At 43.0% G+C, this 23,958-nt stretch overlaps 1 protein-coding gene across 1 annotated transcript in view; it reads right to left on the reverse strand.

The window, feature by feature from the left end:
• Lypd6 (LY6/PLAUR domain containing 6) overlaps positions 1 to 23,958 on the reverse strand; it is a 143,670-nt gene that overhangs the window by 3,150 nt on the left and 116,562 nt on the right. Inside the window, exons 2-4 of the mRNA XM_055600993.1 lie at positions 22,273 to 22,461; positions 15,122 to 15,220; positions 1,552 to 1,682 (exon numbers count right to left, since the gene is read on the reverse strand). Of these exons, the coding sequence (XP_055456968.1) occupies positions 1,552 to 1,682; positions 15,122 to 15,220; positions 22,273 to 22,390 (348 nt within the window). The 5' untranslated portion in view covers positions 22,391 to 22,461. The remainder of the gene's footprint in view (positions 1 to 1,551; positions 1,683 to 15,121; positions 15,221 to 22,272; positions 22,462 to 23,958) is intronic.

Below are 23,958 nucleotides of genomic sequence, written 5' to 3' on the forward strand. Positions count from 1 at the left end.
AGAGACTCTTCCTGACAACAGGAATTAGCTGCTAAGAGGTGAAAGTTCCTCTTTGAGATTTTCACAGTGAGGAGGAAGCGGCAATGCCTGGGTCATGTGATTCTGAGTGTTTGCCTTCATTAGCAATGGCTATGGTTAACTCCATTTTTTTGAGTGGGAAACATTTGAAGGGTTTTCATTTATTCAACTACTCTTGCTTCATGCTGCTTTACTCTTGGATCATATGAAAAAAGAGAACCCAAAGGTTTATTGATGGAAGTTATTTTGAGCCGTGGCTACACGTTGTATTGACCAGCAGCCTCAAAAGCAATCGGGGGCTTGTTAGAAATGCAGTCTCACACCATACCCAGCACTTGCAGAACTAGAATCTGCATTTTAACAAGATCCCAGATGAATCAGATTCACAAGGTGGTTATTAGCCTATCCAGTTACTAGTCAGGGCAGATTTAAATCTCTGGCTACAATCAGCATGACGCCAGAAAAATAGCAGAATGCTGAGAAGAGAGACTAGAAGTTAGAAGTGAATTTGGCTTCCATTCCATCTCTCTCTTATTAGCTGTATAACACAAGCAACTGACACATCTTTGGATTTTCAGTGTTTCTCTTGGTTAAAAAAAAAATCTATTTTTCTATCTATCTATATCACAATAATGTCCAAAAGCCAAGGCCGGCTTGCTGCACAGGTCAGGTGATTTGATTTGACCTTGATTTGACCTCTCTTCAAACTAGTAGCAAGTAGGCAGATGATATTCTGAATTTGATTCTTAGTGAATTTGAGAAGTAGCCTAAAAACTGTTTCTGTGTTTTGTGATTGAAGGAAGCCCCTGGAGGCAGTGCTGTTCTAGGGCATTGAGAGAGACTGTTTCCCTCAACCCCAGGTAGGTGGTCTGACAGGCAGGCGAACCAAGTAAAGGCCTTAGTGTGACAAGATCATACAGTCAGCACCAACCCACTGCAGGAAAAGCAGGGCCCCAAAGATTCACAATGCTGGCTGCTTTATACTCTCTTTCCTAGATGCCCCCAGAGCTCCTTTTATATGGAATGCTCTGTGTACAGGCACCACCTAAAGTCTAAGGGACACAAATCCACAAGCCAGTGGCTTTCTTATCACCTCTCAAATGACTCAGGTGCCAATGGAGAACTTCCCTAAACAGGGACCCTCAATAACGGCATGCACCCTCACTCTGCAAAAGTTATCGGAATATACTGCCGTCTGCTTCCTCAAGTGGATGATTTGGAGTATCTGCCACCCTCTACCAAGACGGATACGAGTGGTCCCTGACCCTCTCCTTTCAGGACTCTTCCGAGTGAAGAGGGGCTTAGGATAATCTTTAGCCTCCTCTTTGCATGTGCTTATGCACTCCATCTGTTTGTCCTTTGCCCTGCTATATGCTGGTTTTCTTCTAAAGCAAAGAAGAAGGCAAGCACATTTTCACAGCCGTGTAAAGACAGTGAGGCAGTAAAGACAGTAGGGAATGAGGGGGGGGGGGGATCTGCTCATGCGCACTGCGAAACCCAGACAGGGCCGAGGGAGTTCATGGTTTCCCGGACCTTTTGGCCTTCATGTTCCGAGTCTCGGCAGCCCGTGGATAAACACTCCTCCAGTGGGACACAGCGTTTGGTGACAGAGATGCTGTTTCCTGTGACTTCCATCGTGTGCTGCGTGTAGCAGTATCTGGTGTCTGTCAGGAGAAAATAACCCTTAGTTGAGATGGGAAATGCCAAGGCCAATGTGACTGAAAAGAACACAGCAGGCTGTTTTCCTGGATCCTCATTAGAGGCACTGGACAATGTTTAAGGAGATCAAATCCCCAAGAAAGCAGCTCTCTTGTCATCCATCAAATGACTCAGATGCCAAAAAAGAATTTTCCTAAATCAGGACTCCAAGAATGAGACAACTTTTCACTTTCCTCCCGCTTCCTCAGATGAACGACTTCACGTCTGCCATGCACCACCAAGGTGGTTCCCAGGACAATATGGCAGCACATAGGGTGGACACAACCTGCACGCTAAGAGCCATTTCACCGTACCAGAGGAATGGCCTTCTGTAGGCCACCGGTCTCTCTGCCCATCACAATCCCCCCAAACTAGGACACAATGGCATCACTCTGCCTTTCCACACATTTTGCCATCGATCTTATTTTTACCTTTAGAGGATGAGTGTTTCAGAGGATGGTTGCTTTAGGTGGTAAGAACCAGAGTGATTATTTTCAAACAGAGGAAGGAGTGAGCTAAGAGAAAAATGAAAGATTATAGTGTGTGTGCATGCATGAGTGTGTGTGTGTGAAGTATGCCCATATAACATCGGAAGAATTAGAAATGGATCCATTTTGTTGGGCTAAAATGTCTCTGCACAAAAGAAAAGACTTGGTCATGGCAACAGCCACATCTGGAGTGTTTAGAGATTGACCAACGCGATAGGTCTCCATATCTGGAACACATGCCCCTATGGAAGTCTATAATCCCTCTTCAGCTTGAGGAGAAAGGTTGAGGTTTCTTCCAGAATTCCAGAGAGAATTTGAGAGCTAAATAAAAATGGCATTGCCAGTGTAGTTATTTACAGCCTCCGGGCAGCACGCGGGAGACTGCTGCTGTCCTGCCGTCCTATTACAAGAGAATGAATAATTCTTAAGAAGCATCACTTAGCTGTTTTTCACCGGTATCTTGGCTCTAACTCTACATGCTTTATACATTTGGGGTATTTAGTTGCTAATGTGGAATTATGATCTTCTGTGGTATTATTTATTAGGCAATAAAAATTCCCCCATCAGATTCTGTCATGACTCTGGCAGCCTTTAACCAAAGAGCTCACGTCTAAAGAAGAAGGCTTAAGCTATTAGGTCCCACAAATGAGCTAATACAAACCACATTGATGCATCTGAAAAATGGAAACTCAGGGGCGGGGGTAATGTCTTCCTAGACATCCTTGCCTCACGGAAACCCAGAATCACCTCTGCATCTGACCCACAGCAGCTCCTTTCCCAGGGTGACATTTATTCCCTCTTTCAGGCGCTGTTGCCATTATGCACCCTGCCTGGAATTCTGTTTCCTGGAGTCAGCCAGCTCAGGGTCCTGTGGAGTTCTTTGGGATTAGGGTAAGTGAGGTCATCTGGGGGTGTGTGGTTAAAAGTGTTACACCTGGCACACACACTTCCCCACCTCCCCCCACCCCTCCCCTCGCCTCTAATATAAGGTGGAGGTAATTGGCTATGGGATGAGGAGGAGGATGGTTTCTTATCTGCCTCTGTTTGGCAGGCTTTAACAAATGAAGACCAGAGATTACCTAAGAGATTACCAAAGAGGGCTGCTTTACTTCTTTGGCAGCAGGACGACAGACATTTACGGCCGAGATGGGTACACTTTCCCCACTCCCGCCCCAACTTCAAATGTTGTAGAAAGCAATAAAAGCAGGAATGTTCTTATCTCCTGCTTCTGCTTCTTCTTCGTTAGGGAGACGTGAGCAGCTGCCAGAGGCTGTACGTTCAGAATGTATATGTGTGCAGTCACCATCACCCCCAGATGGGATGAGTATATCATTATAGGCTTCAGTTTGGGAAACTAGGTTTGCCCCTCACGTAATGAATGCTCTTGTTTGAAGTAAGCCTTAAGATAACAATTGGTGAACCGGCTACAACTACTTTTTCTCCACATTTTTCTCATTAATTTATTAATGGGAGGTTTATGCCTTCAAATGGGAGTGGTTCCAAGCAACTGCTGAATTTTTTTTTTTTTTTTCAGAAAAATGTACACAAACCCCAGCATCTCATAAGTTCATTTTTGTCATTCCATGGTGAGGGGAGAAAGATCGCTGAGAATGCTGGGAGAAAATTTTCCCTTAAACATCATCAAGGGTAAAACATGAAACAAAGATCTGAGCACTGCCATCGCCTCCCATCGTAGAGGCCTTCAATCTGAAGAGCAGTTCCTCTGAGGCATGCATCCCACTTGCGAAGAACCTAGGTGAGCCATGAAATGTTAACACAGAGAGAGGTTCTGCAGTTAAATACGGTTTTGAGAAGCTCAAATGAAGTTGACGCGCTTTCACTGGTGCACACTTCCTGAGCGCCTTCCATATGCGCTGTGATCTGTGATCTCCAAGGGTGTGTTGGGGCGAGCAGATGGAATTTCCCCGAGCAGGACCAGGTGAACCGCCGGTGGCTTATCACTGAGCGGGAGCAGTGATCAAAACTGAGTTTCAGCCACAGAGCATGGCTCTCCGTGCATTCTGAATAATCCTGGGGTTGGTAATGAGGTTATATGAGAATCTAGCCCGCAGATAACTTCACACTAAAAGGATTTCAAAGGCTTTTATCTAAAAGATAAAAGATGGATTTGAATTTCTACCAGCTTAGTTTCAGCCTCTAAAATCTCATATTCTGCAACTGCATAGTATTCCCAGAGGTTGAGAAGCCAAACTCTTTGACTCATGGTAAAGTCAGAAACAGGAAAGACAGCTTAACCAATAACTGGTATAATTTTCACAAGTCTCTCTGTGCATGTTTCTTGGTCTCTCCCTCTCTCTCCTTAGCCAAGGTTTGAAACTTAAAACCAGCTCAAAAATAAAATGAGTTTTCACTAACTTTCCATTATAGTTTCCAAGAAAAGAAACTGATTCAACAAACTGTACGTGAGATGAATTAAATTAAAGAAATTACATATGCCTGTGCCAGAGGAAAACATTTCCTTGCTGGCCCATCAGTCTTGGCGGTTCACCTAGTTTGGGTTTTACAGGAAGATGTCTAATGCTACAGCAATACTAGGAAACAGTTCCTCGAAGGCAAGACAATGAATGAGAAGGAAAGCACTGTAACAACAGCATTACAAATTATTTTGGGAATCCATGGGCTGGTGGATCCTCCTGCTTATTTGCTTAATTTTTTTCACACCCAGCATCACCTCGATGCTATTTCCCGCCTAGACCCCAGGATTTATCTTCCAGGTCTTCTCTGTCTCTGGTCTTTTCTCTTCCAATGCTTGCTTTAACCAGAATGTAGATACTCTCTAAGGCTTTGTCCTTGAACCTCTTTCCACACGAGTGACCTCGTCAAACTTCTGATTCCACATTTCTAGTCTCCTCCTCCCATCTACCTCCTGGACACTACCAAAGTCACATCACACTTCACATGTCCGTAACAGGAACCTGTCTCCCACCTGAAGAAAAGTGTGTCAACCTCAGGACGGCACCATCTGCAATGTGACACTTCTATCTTTCCAGAAAATGTGAAGCAGCAATGCTCCAAATCTGAGGCTCTAAATTCTCTGAAATGCCTCCATCATACACTTCCTATGGCAAGACATTCATCACTTCCTGGCTTGGGTCTGAATGACAGTATAGAAAACTGACAAGAATGTACAACTTGAATTCCCTTTTAAGTAATGAATATTTATGTTCACTTAAAGAGCCTAGAGACACTGGGGTAATTGTTGTTACGAATGTCCAGATGAACTTCCACACATCTATCTACATGCCTGAGACTCCGGCCATCACCAAAAACAATCTCACTAAAAGTTGCCAAAAATCGTGTAAAATAAGGCCTCCCTTACAAATCTAACATTACTCAATGTGGAATTGTTTCTATTGTCAAATAGTGGAAAATGCTAGATGTGTGGCTGTTTCTAGACAGAAAAGCCATGAATAGGAGCTAAAGGGGGCTGAAAACTGACAGACTGTGAATGTCTAGGCCAGCGGTTCTCAACCTTCCTAACGCTGTGACCACTTAATACAGTTCCTCACGCTGTGGTAACACCCAACCATAAAATCATTTTCATTGCTACTTCACAACTGTCATTTTGCTACTGATATGAATCATAATGTAAATAACTGTGTTTTCTAATGGTCTCAGGTGACCGCTCTGTGAAAGTGTCATTTGACCCTGAAAGGGGTGGAGACCCACAGGTTGAGTTCCTGTCATATCCCAGAGGCCCAGTTCTCTTCCCACACTCCACCCCCAACCCCTGCTCCAATCCTTTCTCTTTGTGTTCTTCAGAATGGGTACCTACCTACAAGAAATTGGTTCTCTTTCCAAATTACTGTCTCTTTCCTTTGTTGCCATCAACTCTGTTGGGGTACCCACTGAACATTTTTATTTCAAGTACAGTCATGTTTTTTTTTTTTTTCATATTCAGAATTTTTCACTTGGCTCCTCTCATACTTTGTATTTCTTTGATATTTTAGTGTAATTATAATTACTGAAGCATTTTTTTTATTCTCACTGATTTAAACTTTTCTTCAGGCAATTCTCCATCTCTGACCTCAGTTTGGTATTCATTTGTAATAGTTGGTGTCTGTAGTGTCCCTCAAAGGGCCATGTGTTATATAGGCAGCTCATTGTTGGAGGACTCAGAAGTCCAGTTTACACCACCATGGCAACTGCTAGCAACATGGGGAGACCAGTTATCTTAACAGGGATGGTGGAACCCACCATACAGTTCAATACAGCCTGCCATTAATTAAAGGGTGGGCTTTCTGTTCCCTATTACTGATGGAGGTGGGGTTACAATTTGTCTGTGGTGTTTGCTGAGAGCAATGGCTTTGTTTAAAAGCTTCTTGTCTTCCTGGGCTGCTTCCTTCCTAGGCTGTTGGCTGGAGAAAGGAAGCTTTTGTGGGGGTTTGTTGCGCTGGTGTTAGTGATACTTTCAGCTTCTTCTTCAGCTCTAAGTCTAAAAAGAATACTTGGAAGTCACCACAGTACTACTGTGCTTCAGATCCTGAAGTCCATAGCTAGTTTCCAATTTTCTCCTTCTACACCTTTCAGAGTTTTCTCTTTTGTTTTGGTTTGTGTGTAATGGTCAGGACCTTATTTGCATTAAGTAAGGGAAACAGCAAAGGGCATCACTGTATTCTCTCTGGAAGTGAAAGTCTTTAGCACATCTGGTATGGGGACAGATAATTCTACTTAGGAAAATGGTTTGGGTACCGCAAGATGAACCATCTGTGTGAGCTCTTCTGGGTGTCCCAAGTATCTCTATGACTGCGTCTGTGGTGCGCAGAATCCTGGCTGTGATCTACTGTTCTAGATTGTAAAGAATCCTTGCTGGAGTCCACAATCCTACATGTAACATAAGCTTGCACAGCTCATGTTTAGCCAAGCTCTTCCGCTTAAAGCTTAATCGAATTAAAACTTTTTGGTTTGTTTGTTTTTGTTTTTGAGACAGGGTTTCTCTGTGTAGCCCTGGCTATCCTGGACTTACTTTGTCGACCAGGCTGGCCTCAAACTCACAGAGATCCACCTACCTCTGTCTTCCCAAGTGCTGGGATTACGGGCGTGCGTCACCATGCCCCACTAAATTAAAACATTTTAATGTATACCTGTGATACTTATGACATCTCTACCATGTCTGTACTTTGGATGATCTCATTTAATTTATTTAGCATCTCTATGAGAACTGTAAGTTTTGTACAGTGTAGCCACTTGGGGAAATTATTTGCTAAGATCTACTGAAAGTATATCCATGTATACTCTGTCAACATAAGTAACACACACACACTGATAAAAGGAAATGAAATTTCTAGCATATGTATAGAGAATTATTTGTATGAATAAAAAGTGGAGACTACAAAGATGCCCACTGGTATCAAAATAAATACATTATGGCACCTATGCATAAAACAGCAAAAATGAATGGAAAAGATTTAATAATAAAACTATATCTCACATAACACTGAGCAAAAGAAATCAGAAAAACAAACAAACAAAAACCATGAAGCCAATACAAGGCAAAAATTGATCTATATTACTGGAACTCGGGATGATGCCAGATTACTTGGTTAGGACTGCTATAAACGCTGCCAAAGAAATGGACTGCTACCAACGTTTTTCTCAGGTTTTGGGGGCTGGAAGTTTAGAGTCAAGCTTTCTTCTAAGGCAGCTTTCCTTGGCTCATAGATGGCTTCTTCCCCCCCCCGACCCCACCCCGCCATGTATTTGTATTATCTTTCCTTGGTGCCTGTCTAGATTCCAATTTCCTCTCAGAAGGACACCAGTCATAAGAGATCAGCATTTACTTAATGACCTCATTTAATCTTAATAACTTCTTTAGAGACCCTGCCTCCAAACAGTCACATTCCTGGGGCTGGGGGGGGTGAGAATTTCAATATAGGGGTGGGAGAGTGTGCTTCATTCAGTAATAGGGACCTTTGCCTGAGGGTAAAGGGCAGAAACAGGCACAAGAGGGGCTTCTGGAAATGATCACTGCCTCCTAGACATGGGTTCTGCTTACACTGTGTGTCCTGTCTGTGAGCAAGGTGACACTCTTTGCTCTCCCATGCATATATCACATCGTAATCCCAAAGCTCAGAAATGGAAAGATACTCAGGGTGAAAGAGAAGCAACTCATGAAAGGATGGGCTGCAGACATGGCTGCTAGGGAGCTGAGTTACTTATTCGCCCGCCCTAAGAGGAACCATGGAGTCCAGGTACCGGGTTATCTTCTTGTCTGTCGGGCTCCTATCAAAGGCTCTCCAGAGATTACCAGGCACTATGAGTTCTTGTCCCCCAGACAATAATTAACAGTAAACAGGTGCCCATTGATGTGACTGAGTGGACACTAGTCTTGTTTCTCTTGTACCTCTCAGGTAAACTGTCAGATAACCACTTTCCTGTTTTCCAAAAATATCAACCACACTTTTTTTATTGATATATTTTATTTCTTGAGACAGTTTTACTTCGTAGCCCCTGCTTCCCTTGAAGCCCTTGTTCCCTTCCTCTGCCTCCTGAGTGCTGGGGTCACAACAGTACACCTCTAAGGTTGGCTCTATGATCCACACTTCCCAATGACACAGGAAGCTCGCCCTTCAAATACTGATGTTCAGGAAGCTCATGCTCATTGCTAGGTCGGAGTCAAAGAGGAGTCTGGGCAGGCACATAAACACCAGTGAGGATTAAGGAGACTTCTCAGTAGACAGGGGCTAAAATACAGACAAGATGGCAAAAGCATGAAATGGATTTCATGCACGTGAGTCTGATAATTTTCTCACTGCTGTGACAAAATACTCAGTCTAAGAAACTTACAAGAACTATTCTGGCTCACAGTTTGAGAGCAGTTGCTCTGCCATGCGGGGAGAGCAAGGAAGAGTTTACGGCAGTGGGAGTGTGTGGCTAAGACTGATCACACCTCAGGAACAAGGACGCAAGAATCCAGACCAGAACCAAGGCCCACTCTAATCTGTAAGCTCAATACCAGCAGATACTTTCTCTGCCTGGGACCCACCTCCTATGGTTCCAGAACTCATCAAAACAGGACCACTAGCTGGGACCAACTGTTCAAACACCCAAGTGCAAAGAGTACGTTTCACAAACCATGAAACCACCAACGTAATAAAAAATATCTAGACAAAGCCATTGTGAATTGGAGTAGCCTTGATACTCTCAATATACTACAGCTAATAAAAAATAATAAATAGTAATAATAATCTTATTTAAGGTGAAAAACTTATGGGTTAAATATCTGTATAAAATACCTAATATTATCTATATAATAGCTAATCATTAGATATTACATGTTTTATATATACATATGAAAAAAAATTCAAGAATTTTACTTGCTGAAATGGCCACCCTTGTATCATCTTACAAAGAATAAAATACAAAGAATACAAAGAATAAAACTGAAATAATAGAATACAGCTAAAACTACAAAAGTCTGATGAAAGCAGAGGAAAGCTTCCAGAACAGGTAGGATCTGAAGAGCGAGGTACCCGGGAAGAGAAGAGCTCATTTAGTTGGGCCTGACATGCTGTACATGGTCTTTTCTTAGGGCAGCTGCTAATGCAGAAACCTACAGGTCCAGAGGCTGAGAATCCAAACAGAAAGTGCTGCCATGGGGTAGAGAAGTAGCGCAGAGTCTCAGTCCATCTTAGGGGGTTTGCATGCACAAACCCAGTTCAGAGCTAGTGGAGTCACCAGAAGTGAGGCTGACAGGCCTAGAATGGAAGTCAAGGTTGGCAGTTCTTCATACTTAATATTTAAAAATACTATGGACTCCCTAGCTTCTGCTGTTTCTGTCAACAGTAAGTTTGGGCAGCACTGTGTGGCAACTGTTTGTATGCACAGATGGTGAAAGTACAGGAACTCTAAAAAAGAAAAAAGCAAAGCATTAAGCAGTATTTTGTGAAGCCAGTGCTAGCATTTCCATGCCTGGCAACCACTCTTCCTGAATAGACCTGCAGGAATACATATATCTACAAAACAGAGAAGAACATTTATGCTCTCCAACATTTGAACACAGCCCAAATGTCAACCACAGCAGAATAGACGAATTTTGGTGTATGCACATAATGATATACTAAACATCCACGAAAAAGACTAACTTTGCAGCTCACAGAACACTATAATGTCGCACTTAATATTTTTTAAAAGCAAGGAACACATCCCATAGAGCTGCATTTACACAGAAGTCAACGGCAGCAGACACACTATTACTGCCTTTTTGGGGTGGGATGTAATGACTGAGAGAGCTATAGGGTTTCATGGTTTCATATAGGTGGTACACATTCAGAAGCTGATAAAGACAATAAGATGTTCACTTACGAGTTTTCTCATGTCTCTATTTTAAAAGGGGGCCATTTAAGAGCTCCATTTAGAATTGCAGTACTATGAGAAGACAGAACAACTAAAAATTCTCTCATTGCTTATTAGCCAGAGGTATCAAAATGAACTTTCCAAAAATGGAAAGATCTCCAGCGTACATACTTAGTAAGATTCTGATTTTCCTATCCCAGGAAGTTTCCAAGCCTTGAGTTAAAATGGGATTTAGGGATATCTTGATATAAAGTGAAGAGCTTTGGCGGGCTATATCCAAAATGTAAATTTGCCTAAAAGAAAGAAAAACAAAATACTCTTATTTTAAATAAATCAGAAAAGGATGCGCCAGGAACTGGCTTGTCTGAGGAGTGATGACAATGAAATAGCCTTTCCTAGAAATATGGTACCATGGGCTTCTCTTCAGCTGAACTGGGGGTTTCATTTCTATTTCCTGCTTGTACCAATCTCCCCACCAGACCAGTGCCCAGAAAGGACCACTAAGGGACATCTTCTGTGATTTGCTTTCACAAGAAAACCTGGAGCAGCTGAGAAGCCAGGAGCAGAGGATTCCTGCTTCCTATCTTAGAATTTTCTTCTGCTTTTCTATCAGAAAGACTTCAAAGGAAGATATTTTTTTCCCCTTGGGGGAGATGGCAGGACTTCCTTGTGAAGGGACAGAACATTTCCAGGTCAGGTCTTTTGAGATGACATTTAACCTCCAGACTCTTGATAAACATTTATGTAGTTCCTCTCTCAACACAGAGATGTCATGGGCAAAATGATGTAGCCGACCACGTGAATCTCAGCTCCTACTTTGCATCATCTGGTCTCTCTTGTATCATATGATCTCAGTATCATTTCTGTTTACAAAATCAAGGAAAAGTGACCAGCTTTGAAAAGAGTGTGCTGAAACTGCAGGTGTAGCAAAACATGCAGCAACCAGAATCAGCAAGGGAGTGCTGGAGCAGGGATTGCCATGAATCTGTAAGGGTCTGAGAAGTAAGGTGATGCAGAAGGACATTCTTACTTTCTCTCACCCTGAAAAAAAGCTACAGTGAACCTGCAGCAGCTACATGTGCAGCTAATTAACCTGCAGCTAATTAATCTTCCCTATAGGGAAGATTCTAGCCCAGGCCAGGCTTCTTTGTAGCATGTTGTATGCCCTGTGGGGTCACAGCCAAGTGATGTCAACTCCATCGGTCTCAGACAGATGTGATGCCATGCTAGATCTCCAAGCCCACACACTCCATAGAGTTCTGCTTTTGAAAACTTGAGACTGATTCATATTCCAAGCAATCGGTTTTGCAGCCTCATTCTACACAGACAACAGCAAATGCTCATGTGGTCCTTTCGCCCTCAACAAGTAATTTTCCTACCCTGTGATGATTAAAACCTGGCTAAGCATGTCACAACGTAAACACATGGTGGCACAGAGGTGCCACGGGAAGCCATCATGCCTTTCCACAGCAGCTTCTCACAGCATCTCCAAGCCTGTTGGTCATCTGCGGTTGCCTTTGGTTAATGGTAAGCAGAAAACACAAATGCAGAAAGACTCAGTAGAAAGTCTGCATTTTAGTTTAATAACATGGCTATTATTTTTAATTGATAAAAATCCACACAAACGACTTGCCAACAGAAGACCCCTGCACTTTCACCCCTTCTCAGGTTCAGGCATTGAGGCTCAAGGGTACTCAAAATAGATAGCCCCGGCACAGAATCTGACTATTAATTAGTCTTTGATACAGACAGACTCCCTCCTACTTTTAGGTCAGGTCTCTCCCCATCTGATGGGCACGTGTGAAAGTTCGGTGCCCACACCCCTGCCCTTCGAGTACCTTCGAAAGAGCTGCCTTTTTAAATATTCTAAGCCCACTTCCTAGTGGAATCGCTACCATCTCCCCTGCTTGAAGAGCCACTGCCCCTCAGGCCCCAGCTACTCTTCTTCCTTTCAGCTCCCACAGCACTTAAGGCCCCTCTCATGAGTGCTTAACTTTCACCTGCTGTTCTTAACACCTGATCCGGGCAGATCTTATCATCCAGGGTAAACTGTCTGCTCCTAGAAAGAAGAAACTAGATTCCTATCTTCCTCTGCATAATTGTCCCAGGGGCCTGGCCTGGCTGCTTTGTCATGGACTCAGAGTGCAACTGTATTTGTCATTATAAAAGTATGAACAGAGAGATAAAAGAGGAACGGAAAGGAGGGAAAGGATAACGTTTGTACTAGACCTTGTGTAAGGCCCTCTCAGCTACTCTCAGTTATCTGTACCTTGAAAGGGGAGATTCTGATCTATAAAAGAAAGCATCAAGATAGAGCTTTCTCTCTTCCTGTAGAGGCATTCCAGCAGGGTGCTTCTGGTCACCTGTGTTTTGTCTTCTGTGGCAGGGAGGGATTTGTCTGCCAAAGTCTGTAAATACCAGCTAACATTCCTTCCTTTTCTCTGTAAGCTCTGCTAAGGTAGCTGAGAGCTAAGTCAACCTCAAGCAGTCACGTGCTGCTACTGGCTAAGCGTGTCCTCCAAAATTCCTATGTTGTAGCATGGCATTAAATGTGGAGCCTTTAAGAGGTGGTTAAGTCAGAAAGGCAAAGACCTCATGGGTTGGCCTGGGACACCTATAAAGACCTGGGCAAAGTGGGTTCACTCCTTTCCACCCTGCCTTCCATTGTGAATACATAACACAGTTGTCCTCTGAAAGGTGCAAGAAGGTGCCATGTCACAAGCATGGTGTCCGACACTCTCCAGACATGGAACCTTCTGGAGCCTTGCTGTTGGGCTTTATGGTCTTCAGAGCTGTGGGAAATGAATTTCTGTTGTTTTCTAATTCTGAGATCCAGATAGCATGTTCTAGCAACTGGCAACAATGCCAGAAGCCAGCTCAGCTGGCCAGATCCGTTCCAGGAGGAGCCCTACAGCAGTTTCCTGGATTTGTCCACAGTCACTGTTGATAACTGCCAAATTTTACTGCATAGTGGAGTCACTCGGGGAACTTTTAAAAGTCTGTCCTCAGAGACACCTGGTGCCAGTAAAAAAGCAACGTCCGGGAGGGACTCTGGGCACTGATGCATCTGAGCATTTACTAGCTGGCTGCAATCACTGCTCACTTTAGCAGCAGCCGCAGTGTTCATTCTGCAGTGCTAATGTCAGAACAAGCATGCACGGACTCATTTTGGATGAAAGCGATGCCTGTAGAAGGAAACAGGGATAGGGCACGGGTTACCAAGATGACTGGATAGCGACCTTGTGATTAAGCCAGGCTTTGCTATCATCACCGTTTTCTTTCCCCAGACATCACTGCCTAAAAGTAAACAAGATGACTCTAGAAATGAGATGTTTCTCTCTTAGGAGGGAAAGAAGCTTCCAGCATTTCTCATGCATGACTGTTCAAAAGAACACCAGGCATATTTAGAAATAAAGATGCAGGGCCCAAACCTCTGAGGCTGCTTCAATTTGTGTAGATCTGTGGTACTTGATGTGGCTGCATTTGCTCCCATAAGCTACCTTTGGAAAGGCAAGTTCTCAGGCTCATTTCAGACCCGATGGATCTAATATGGAGGTGAGTCAGGGAGTAGGCCAGTCGCACACACCTGTTCTACCATAAGCCACAGCGTGGACAGTGGTCACAATGCAGTTTGACAGCCCCTGGGGCAGGCCAGGCCCAGGTTTTCAGCCAGTTCTCTCTGTGCTTCTGGAAAGCCTCAGGAGAGTCTGGGGCATAGGGCATGAGCTTGAGCAACTGTCCTCTGCCTACTAGTTAGTGCTGTCCTAGCTCTCCCAGTTTCCAGTCCACCATGAGGAGCAGCGGGGTATTCTTTGGGCTGGGTATGAGGAATCTTGGATTATTTTGAAAAATACTGCATTTGGTGTGTTCGTCATTTTTAACAAGTCTGAATTAAATCAACAGCGAAAAGCACTCACTGCTAAGCCAGCTGTCAATGGAGGGCCCCATGTTCCTCACCCCTCCCACTCAACCAGGCTACTTCCCTCCAGACTAAAACAGCCAATTAGCCATGACCTCACAGACAGACGAAAACACCGTCTCCTATATGAATAGGATGTGTCTTCTTTTTCAAATGAGCCTTTATGGTCAAAATTTCAAGCTTCAATAGAAGTCCATCTCGTCCTTGAAAAAGGACTTAGCAGTTTGAAAAGCTCAAGGTTTTTATTTATGCAGTGATGACATTTAGAACGCCAGCTTTCACACAGTCTCAAAATGTAAGTCTGTGGCAAGATGGGCAATAAATGAAATCTTTACATGAACATCGATTCATCCTCCACATGAAAGGAGTTACTGTGGATGAAGGCTTCAAAGAGTGGCAAACAGGCTGCCCATTCTCTACTGTCCCACACTTGGCTCGCCCCAGGGTAGAGAAGTCTCAGTTACCTCCTGTGGAGCTCCTGAGATGCTTCATGAGAAATGGAGTGATCTTATGGGACCTTTTCTATCCTAGAGTCTTTGAGGATGAGCCATGGATATGCTTAGAAGATGTGCCAGCAGACTTGGACAAGAGGGGCAGTCGTGATGACAAGCACGTGCCCAAACCTTCAGGGCTGCTCACTCTCACGCAGCTCTGGGTACTCCATCTCTCAGTGAGACTTTACCTTGAGGACAGTAGATGTCAGGAGCCCATCGGTTGCATTCATAATTGTCTGCCGCCTTCTCACAGGTGAAACATTTAAATCCACCAGGATATGGAGTGGCTACAAAAAAACCAAGAGGGAAAAAAAAATCGATTTTCAGACTGAGCAAAGAATCCTGTAAAGTTAAACATATTAATTTTAAACAGGGGTTTTCAAGATATCTTGAAGGTGAAAAAAAAAATTAACTGAAATTTGAAAAATTAACAAAATTGAAGTCTGATGACTCAGCATTTTACATTGGGAAGTTTATTCCTGAGACAGGAGCACTTGTACTCACACACAAAAATCTGCATACAAATATCCAACTGGTTATATTTGAGAAGGCTGCCCACGCCTGATCCGTGAATATGAAATCTAAAATGCTCTCAAATCTGAAACTTTTGAGCACCAACATTTTACCACCCAAGTTCCATACCTGACCGTATGTGAGCAGTTACAGTATTGAAAAGACTCCACAGAATTCCTCCAGGGGCTACATAAAAGTCGAGGATATTTACAAGGAATATATGAAACTAATGAACGTGGCCTCTAGACCACCCCGAGATTTTTCATTACATACATGTAGATAGTCCGAAGTCCCAAATCATACAACACCTGAGCCACTTCTAGTGCCAGGAGCTTCAGACACAGGAAAGTCACCCTATAATGACCCCAAGTTGTAAGCAGCTCAAATGCCTATCGATCTGCGAGTGGGTTAGGCAAACTGTGTGCATCCATACTCCGGAACACCGGACACAAATACAAAGGAACGAATTATTAATATTTTCAACAGCTTTAATAAAGTTCCTCGGAGTTACTATTCATAAAGAAAAAGTCAATCAGAAAGGTGTATGGTTATAGTTATATTATTACTTTATTATTCTTATATTTTTGTATTTATGCATACATGTATGTATGTATGTATGTATGTATGTGTGTGTGTGTGCCCATGTTCCGAAGCATGCATACGGAGACAGAGGACAGCCCGCAGGAATTGGTTCTCTCCTCCCACCAAAGTGGTTTCCTGGGAAGCAGACCCATGAGGTAAGGCTTGGGGGCAGAGCCGCCTTGCCCAATCACAGACCATGTGGGTCCATTTTTTGAAATGGCAGAATTTGGAATGGACTGCATGCACCAATGCTATGCGGATACTGTTTGGAGAAGGGTGTGGTTCACGCAATTCCGGCAAAGCGCGCTGATCTTTCCCATCCTCTCTCCATGGCTGGGTTGGGAGTCGTGCCTTCTGAAGAGACTGTCCTCCGAGTACCACTTGTTCTCTGTCCTGTTTGCAAGCCCAGGGAAGGGGTAACCTAAGACCCAGGCTCTAGGAGTGCTCAGTGCGCCAGGATGTTCTGTCAGCACAAGACAAGGGGTCAACAAGCCATGCCAGGCCAGGGGTCTTCTGGTTTCTTGTCCTTTGGCCTGTATGCTTTCAGCTAAGCTGTGTCTTTGCTGGCTTTGACACTTAAATCTCTGACATTCAGAATCAGACCCAGAGCGCGTTTAAATGCTGGCCTAGTTGAAAGCTGCAGGCACACACAGTTCATCTGCGGCAGCCAACAGCTCTCGCTTACAGATGGCTGAGCCCGAGGATCCCACTGGTGGAAATAATCACCCCGGGGTAAACTGCATGGCCCACATGGAACCAATTAAGCACGTTACCAAAAACAGATGAAGGAGGAGGCAGCAGCTTAAGACCAGAATTATGGTCCAGATAAAACTGATTTTTCACCTTGCCCATTCACATACTTGCCTGCGATATTTCACAGAATGAACTGTGGTGATAGTGCCTGGACATGCCCAGTAGCTGTGAACTGTCTGAAAAACTGAACCTTTTCATGGGCCCATGCGAGAGTCCTATGTTTCTCCCACTGTTCAGTAACCCGAATTTATAAATAGGTTAAAAATAAGGATATGGGTCAGTTCTGAAAAATTATGGAAACAGCCTAGAGACAGTCACTCCAGTGCCAGGAGGGAACGGCACCAGGGAAAAATGTTCTATCACAGAATCTCATAAAGTAGAAGAAAATATTTTTGTGAAGCATACACAGGTAATTAGTTCAGCTTCCCCTTTTAGCATCTAGAAAAGTCTGTCATATTTTAGTTGAAAGATTCTATGTTAGTGAGTACATGCCAGAACAACTGAAGAAAAAAAAAGAATAAAAGAGTAAAAGAAGAAGAAGCAGAAGAAGTGGAGTCTCAAATCTCAAAGCCACTCAATGTCTTATGGACATTGTAATAGGTTTGTATTTTACAAATATCATTATGAGAAAAACCATATAACCATTCTAGGAAATTACACTGATTTGATACATTAAAAAGTTTCACTATTAACTTTAGCATATTTAACACATAAATCACTTTAAGAGGTAAAAATCTAAAATGCTTTGTAAAATTCACAGTAGAATAATGAAAACAGAACTTTGAAAAAAAAAGCAAATATAAAAAAGTCAACGAAAAAAGCATTTTTCAAACAATGATCATCATATACACCATGGGTTGTGACTGTGAGCCAGCTGTACCACTCCAGTCCACATGATTAATTCACCAGAATAACCAATTTTATTGGTCTGTTACTGTAGCCAAACCAATTTTGGCTGCCTTGATTCCTTGAAAGCGTCCCATCAAAGAGATAAATTTAAAACTCTGAATAATAACCACCCAACTGCTCTGAGAACAAAGTTATTGAGAACCAAACATGAATAGGTTGTTGTGTTCCCAAAGTTGGATGATTTAATCACCTCCTCAAAAATAATCTTGTAGGAGACTGATGACATTAAATTAAATACTGCCACTTCTTCCATAACTAAACTCTCACTCTGAAATTAACCTAAAGACAGCAGAATTTGAAGAGAAGTATGAGCTAGAACACTATGCAGCAAAATGAGGCTTTGTTTCAAACCATTTAGACCTAAATGAGATTATCAGCATATGCCACTGGTGACTGAACAAATGCTCCTCATTTTGGTCAGTCATTTCTGTTATTATTTACTTCCTTCATTTTCAAAATTTTGTGTGTATGGGTGTTTTGCCTGCATGTATGGCTGTGTATACCACTAAAAAGCCTAGGATCCGAGGAGGCCAGCAGAGGGCGTTGGATCTCCTAGAACTGGAGTTACAGATGTTTCTGACATAATATGTGGACGCTAAGAACTGAACCCAGGTCCTATGGGAGAACATCCAGTGTTCTGAAGCGCTGAGCCATCTCTGTAGGCCCTGCCTGATCTTGTTGTAAAACCTTTGAATCCATGTCTCTTTGCTTTCTCAAAAACTGTAGCCTAATATCTGTTTACCTGAATTTTTGTTGACATCTCGCCTGGGGATCAGTGAATAACACTGATTTCTGACAAATCTTTGCAAGCAGATTTGACTTTAAGTGACTACAGTACAATACCAAATAAAAGGTTAAATTTTTCCCTCTGAACATATTTATCCTGAATAAGGTCAACAAATGAACAATTCTCTCCAGTACCTTGTTAATTGATACTGCATCTGATAAAGAGTTTGTTTTTCTTTCAAGAGACAGGGAAAGAGGTTCCTAAGATGTGCTATTTTCTTCTTTATTACTTCAAAGCCTTGCAGAGTGAGCGGATTTCAGATCCTGGTGGCCCCAGCTGTGAATGAATCTAATTTGGCTCTTGATCACAGAGCTAATAAGCTTAGTGCCCTGCATTTCAGGGCATAAGGCCTTGGTCCCTCAAGAGAGGGTGATTGTAAAGAGAAAAAAAAAAAAAAGAAACACCGGAGTACACAGTTACTTCCCGTAAGATAATCTATCCATTAACTCTCATGGTCAGCTATAGTTCAAGCTTCCAATAATTCTTCTGTAAAGCATCAGGGAAGATTTAGCCTTTGTTTCCCTCTCCTGGAACTTTTGCCTGGACAAAGACCTTCAGTTACTGGAAATGTGGTGAAAGCAGATGCTTCGAAATGTATGCCGATGTGCAGTATGTCTACTCTCACCAAATTGTTTTCCAGTGTGATTTTAGAAAATGGACTAAAATATGAAAAATTCTTAAAAATCTAACATCTTTTGTCTTGGTCCACTGAGCAACAAAATATTGCTGATAATTTTACATGGACACATTTCTACTAGAATATGCTTCCTGGTGGCTATCTAGAAGTCCTCTGACTCTATAAGATTTAACAAAGGGTAGGATTGTGCATGAGCTTCCTTGGTTCCCTCTGCGGAGCATATGCAAGGCCCTCGCTCTTTAATTCACAAGATTAAGAAGGGCTCAGAACACACACGCAAAAAGAAAATTGGATTGTTTTCCAGGAGTGTTTTCTATTCTACAGAAAGAAACGGAGGCCAAGAACAGGGCACAGTCATTTTATTAAATTCTATTGTGTGATATCTGACATCGAAATAAATAGCTCCATTTCTCTCAATATTAACTCATGTTTGGGAATAGTAATTTGATTTTTCGTGATTTAACCAGAGAATGGAAAAAGAAAACACCACTTCTCACATTAAAAAAAAAGAAGAAGGAGAAGAAGAAAAGCACATACAAATTGTTGAACAGAATGTTCTGAAGGACGAATCTAAAATCCATAGTTTGTTTCTTATAATACTTGGAAACTTCAAAGATTTGGCAACAAGAAAGCACGGGAGATTAGTGAGGAGAGGCTGGTTTTCTCAGCCCAGTAACCATCACTGATGCTGTCTGGATCTAAAAACAGTAAGCTTGTTTGGCATAGAAAACTTGTGTGTTCTCAAGCTTCTTGCCCCTCCGTGTTCTTCCGTGGACAGACGCTGTGCTTGTCCATATAACATTAATAGACTATGGCTCACTCACTGACCCAGAGAAAGCCGCTTGCACCTCCACCTACAAAGTGAGGCAATTGTATAAATAATTCAAAAATCAAACTAATCCCGTGTTCCCCTCATGTATTTTTCATGGCCAATGTTCAACAGAAACTTGCTTGTGGTAGAGACGACACTCCATCTAAGCAGGAGTGAGGGCTCAAGGGCAGAGAGGCATGGCTTCTTAAAAAGCAAAAGTGAAAACAAACACGCTCGACACACTTCTGGACTAGTTTAGAGAAATGTGAAGTTAAGCCTATTCCAACATGGGCAGAATAGCAAAGTTTTGCTGTCCAGCAAGAGTTCTCACTGCCTGTGACCTATGAAGAGGCCTGCTTACAATCTAGTCAGAAACGACTTCCTCAACCCTTTTCACCTTCCAAAATCTTGTCAGAAAATCCCATGGTTCTTATTTAGTTAACACAGGTCACATGAGTGAAACTTGTCTATTAATTTATTTTATTTCATTTTAATAGGGACAAGGTGTTGATGTGTAGTGCTTGCTGGCCTGGAACTCACTAGGTAGCTCAAACTCTCCTGTCAGCCCCTTGAGTGCTGGGATTACTGTCATGTGCCACCCCACCTAGCTTCCCTCGACTCTTAAAGAGTAGAAGTGATTTCCCCTGTGGCCTGTCAAAATTCACCTTCAAGGACAACACTAATATCAACTTTCCAAATAGGTGCCTACTTCCCCCCAGGCACTAATTGGCTACCTTACTGAGGAAAAAGTCGTGTATTTAATCCTGGTTTCCATAAACCCGTTCATTTCAGTTTTTAACTCCTACCCTGTATATGCCTTAGAAGTGACCATTGATGGACAACTTTGTGATCTGAGTCTCTCCCTAATGGTGCCAGAAAACATCGAAGAGGCCAGCATTCTGCCAACGACTCCTGTGCCTGGCTGTTGGGGCAAATAACAAAACGCAACCTAGAGAGGAAAGGGATGATCAGTATCTTCTTAAATTATTAAAATGGGGCCAAAACTCCCACAAAACCGAGCAGCCAGATAAATTTCCCATGCAAGTAACAGTAGGCAGACCCGACCAGCAGAGACTGAGGTACAGTAGGTGGACTCTGCCAGTGAGGGCACAGGTGCAGCAGGAGGCTGTCTGTCTATAGGGTACAGGTCTGCTGCTCCACAGATATTATTTCTGGTCCATAAAACAATGCTATAGTGCATGTATAATTTTATCAGGTTATAAATAAACGGACAAACATCCCTCACGTTGGCTGAGGACTTACCACAGCTCACAGTCGGAGCTAACTTTCCTGTGCATTATGTTATGTAATAGTCAGGAAGCCAGGGGCTTTGTTTCAAGTCAGGATTTACTTTAGATGAGGGAACAGCCGAGCTAGTTGCAGAGAGCCAAGGTCAGGCTCCTGGGTGTCCAGCACACGCCATCTCCCTACCTATAGGAAATAAGAACTCTAGCATTGTGAGACTGGGAAAGTCCAAGTAGCTGCCTCCTCTTTGCACACTGTATGATCTTCAAAAGGAAGAACCGTGTCTTAATTGCCTGTGTACTGTACTTTTCATGCCTATCACAATGCTTGTCATAAAACAGACCTTTAAAAAGAATAATATACTTTGGTGCAACAGCTAAAGTCCAGCTCACCACAACAAGGGCAATACTGAAGAGTGAAACAGAAAATAAAAGAGCAATGAGGACCAACAGAGAAAGCTTCCCAAAGTGTAGTCTCAGGGTATGGTAGCAGAAGAACCCAAAATTCTTGCTGAGAGCATGAAGCACAAGTAAGACCCCATGACGTATGCAAATCAGAAACTGGTGGGGGAGGCGCAGAGATCTGCTGCTGGGGACCTGCACTACTGGGGACTCCCTGGAGAATTGTTAACCATGGAAAATCCAGAAGCCCATGCAACAGGAAGTTGTGTCAGGCAGTGATGTTTTAACTGAGGCTAAGATGCCAGGGAGAAAGACCAGCTATTATCCACGCTCTAAAGGTCTAATCCCTTTTCAAACAAGCGACCTCCGGGGATGGGCCAGTTCCCTTTGATAGCTGGCTGAGAACAACACAGCAAAGGGTATGTAAAGTCAGCGGGATGTATAGGGAACAGAGAAAACGAGCCTCATCATTTAAGGTATAAAACAAACATCCTGGGGAAAGGTGGGGGTAATAAAACACAAGGCAACTTTTATTAACTTCTGCATCTCTAACTAAACCACCTCTTGTCCCGCCTGCATTAAGGTTGCTTTCCCTGGACATGCTTCAACTCTTTTCTAATCAGAAATGAAGCAACATTGTTGGTTTGTTTGTTTTGTTTTGTTTTTTTCCAGACAAGAGAACAAACAGAAAATCGTCTTACTTGAAGGGTGGAGGTAGATTATGTCTTTCACTGTGAAGTCTCGGGACTGAGCAGCTTTTAGACAGTCGGCCACCAGGCTCAGCAGCAGGAGCCAGGCCAGGGCAGGGCTAGGTTCCATGGCAGACTGGTGTGTCACTCATACGGAGGGCCTCAAAGTGGGCACTTGGGACGAAGGTAGAGCACTGGCACCTGAAACAGGAACGCAGACTCATCTCAGTATCCAGCAGGAGACAGTGAGGGCAGCTTGGCTGATCTCCTGTGGGTGAGTTGAGATGGGGAGGGCCACCAACCTGGGCCTGGTGGCTACGGCAGGTAGGAAGGAGGAGAGCCTTATAAATAGTAATTTTAGAGCACTTAGAACATTCCATCCTGAATCTGTTCTTAATCAGGCTGCTCCTACTGGCAACAATCCTTTCTAATATCCAGCAGAGATGGTATCAAGTGAGATTGAATTTTAATGAAATCCAGCTTTTTTTTTTTTTTTTTTTTTTCTGCCAGGAGGCCAGGGGACTTGTGCCAGAGAGCAACAATAAAGAAGTCAGGTGCAAAGCTCAACAGCTCTTCCTCAGTGATGGTGTAGGCCAGAGACTAGATAACAAGCGTCCTCTCTGAGTGCTAGCTGCCCTACCAAACTGTAGGAGGTAGACTCAGATTTGGAAAAGAAATACAGGTAAGCTGGCCTCTTCCAACCCCCAAACCATCTCAATAGCACAAACTCTCCTTAATATGACCAACATTTGTTGATAAACACTACGGAAGGCATTTGCAAATACCAGTTGTTTTTTTTTTTCTAATAGCTCCATGAGATTGCCACTCCAATTACTCCATTTGCAGCGAACAGGTCAAGCTTGTAAGGGCAGGGCTGGTTCTACTCCCATTGTAGCTTTGGATTCTACATTCCGAACACCAGCAGATGCTGTACTCTCCTTAGTTGTCTAGAACGTCTGGGTCTCATGCTCTGCTTTGCCAAATCACAGTCTTTCTTGCTCATTAAAGGAAGCCAGGGGTTAGGTATTTACCTATTTCAACCCAATTAGAAACCTAGAATTTGGACATCCTGTTTATAGATTTAGCATAACTACTCAACAAGATTTTTAAATAGCTTAAAATTTTAAGTTCCCTTACAGAGGGAGAAAAAAAAACTTAAATAATGATCTAAATATTACAAAGCAGTAATTCAATAGAGAAAAAGCAATATGACCTATTCAGATATTAGAATGTGCTATAAAGTGATGTTAATCTAAACTGAACAACAAAAAGTACACCAACAGCCCCAACTCTTCATAGGATATAAGCAGGTTTTCAAAATGCCAGGACAGGATACTATTACTATACTATAGTGACAGAAGTGTGGACAATGTTAACTGAACTCATTATACTCAAATTATTTACAATGTTTCATGTTCATTTGTTTCTGTGTTTGTTCTTTGAGACAGGATTTCTCTGTGTAGCCTTGGCTCTCCTGGAACTCACTCTGGCCTCGAACTTGGAGATCCACCTGCCTCTGCCTACTGAGTGGTAGAGAGTGTTTACAAAAAAGTTCTCTCTAACGACTGATGATGCAACCTTGCCAAGTCCAGGCTGCCCGCTGCTCGCACTGTGCTTCCTGGAGCAAACTTGCATTCTGCATGGGAATAAGCTGCTATGCCATCTAATAAACGCAACAGAAAACCACTGTGTGGGGCA

The sequence above is a fragment of the Psammomys obesus genome, unplaced genomic scaffold (assembly GCF_907164565.1).
Source record: "Psammomys obesus unplaced genomic scaffold, mPsaObe1.curated_primary_1811, whole genome shotgun sequence".
NCBI lineage: Eukaryota > Metazoa > Chordata > Mammalia > Rodentia > Muridae > Psammomys > Psammomys obesus.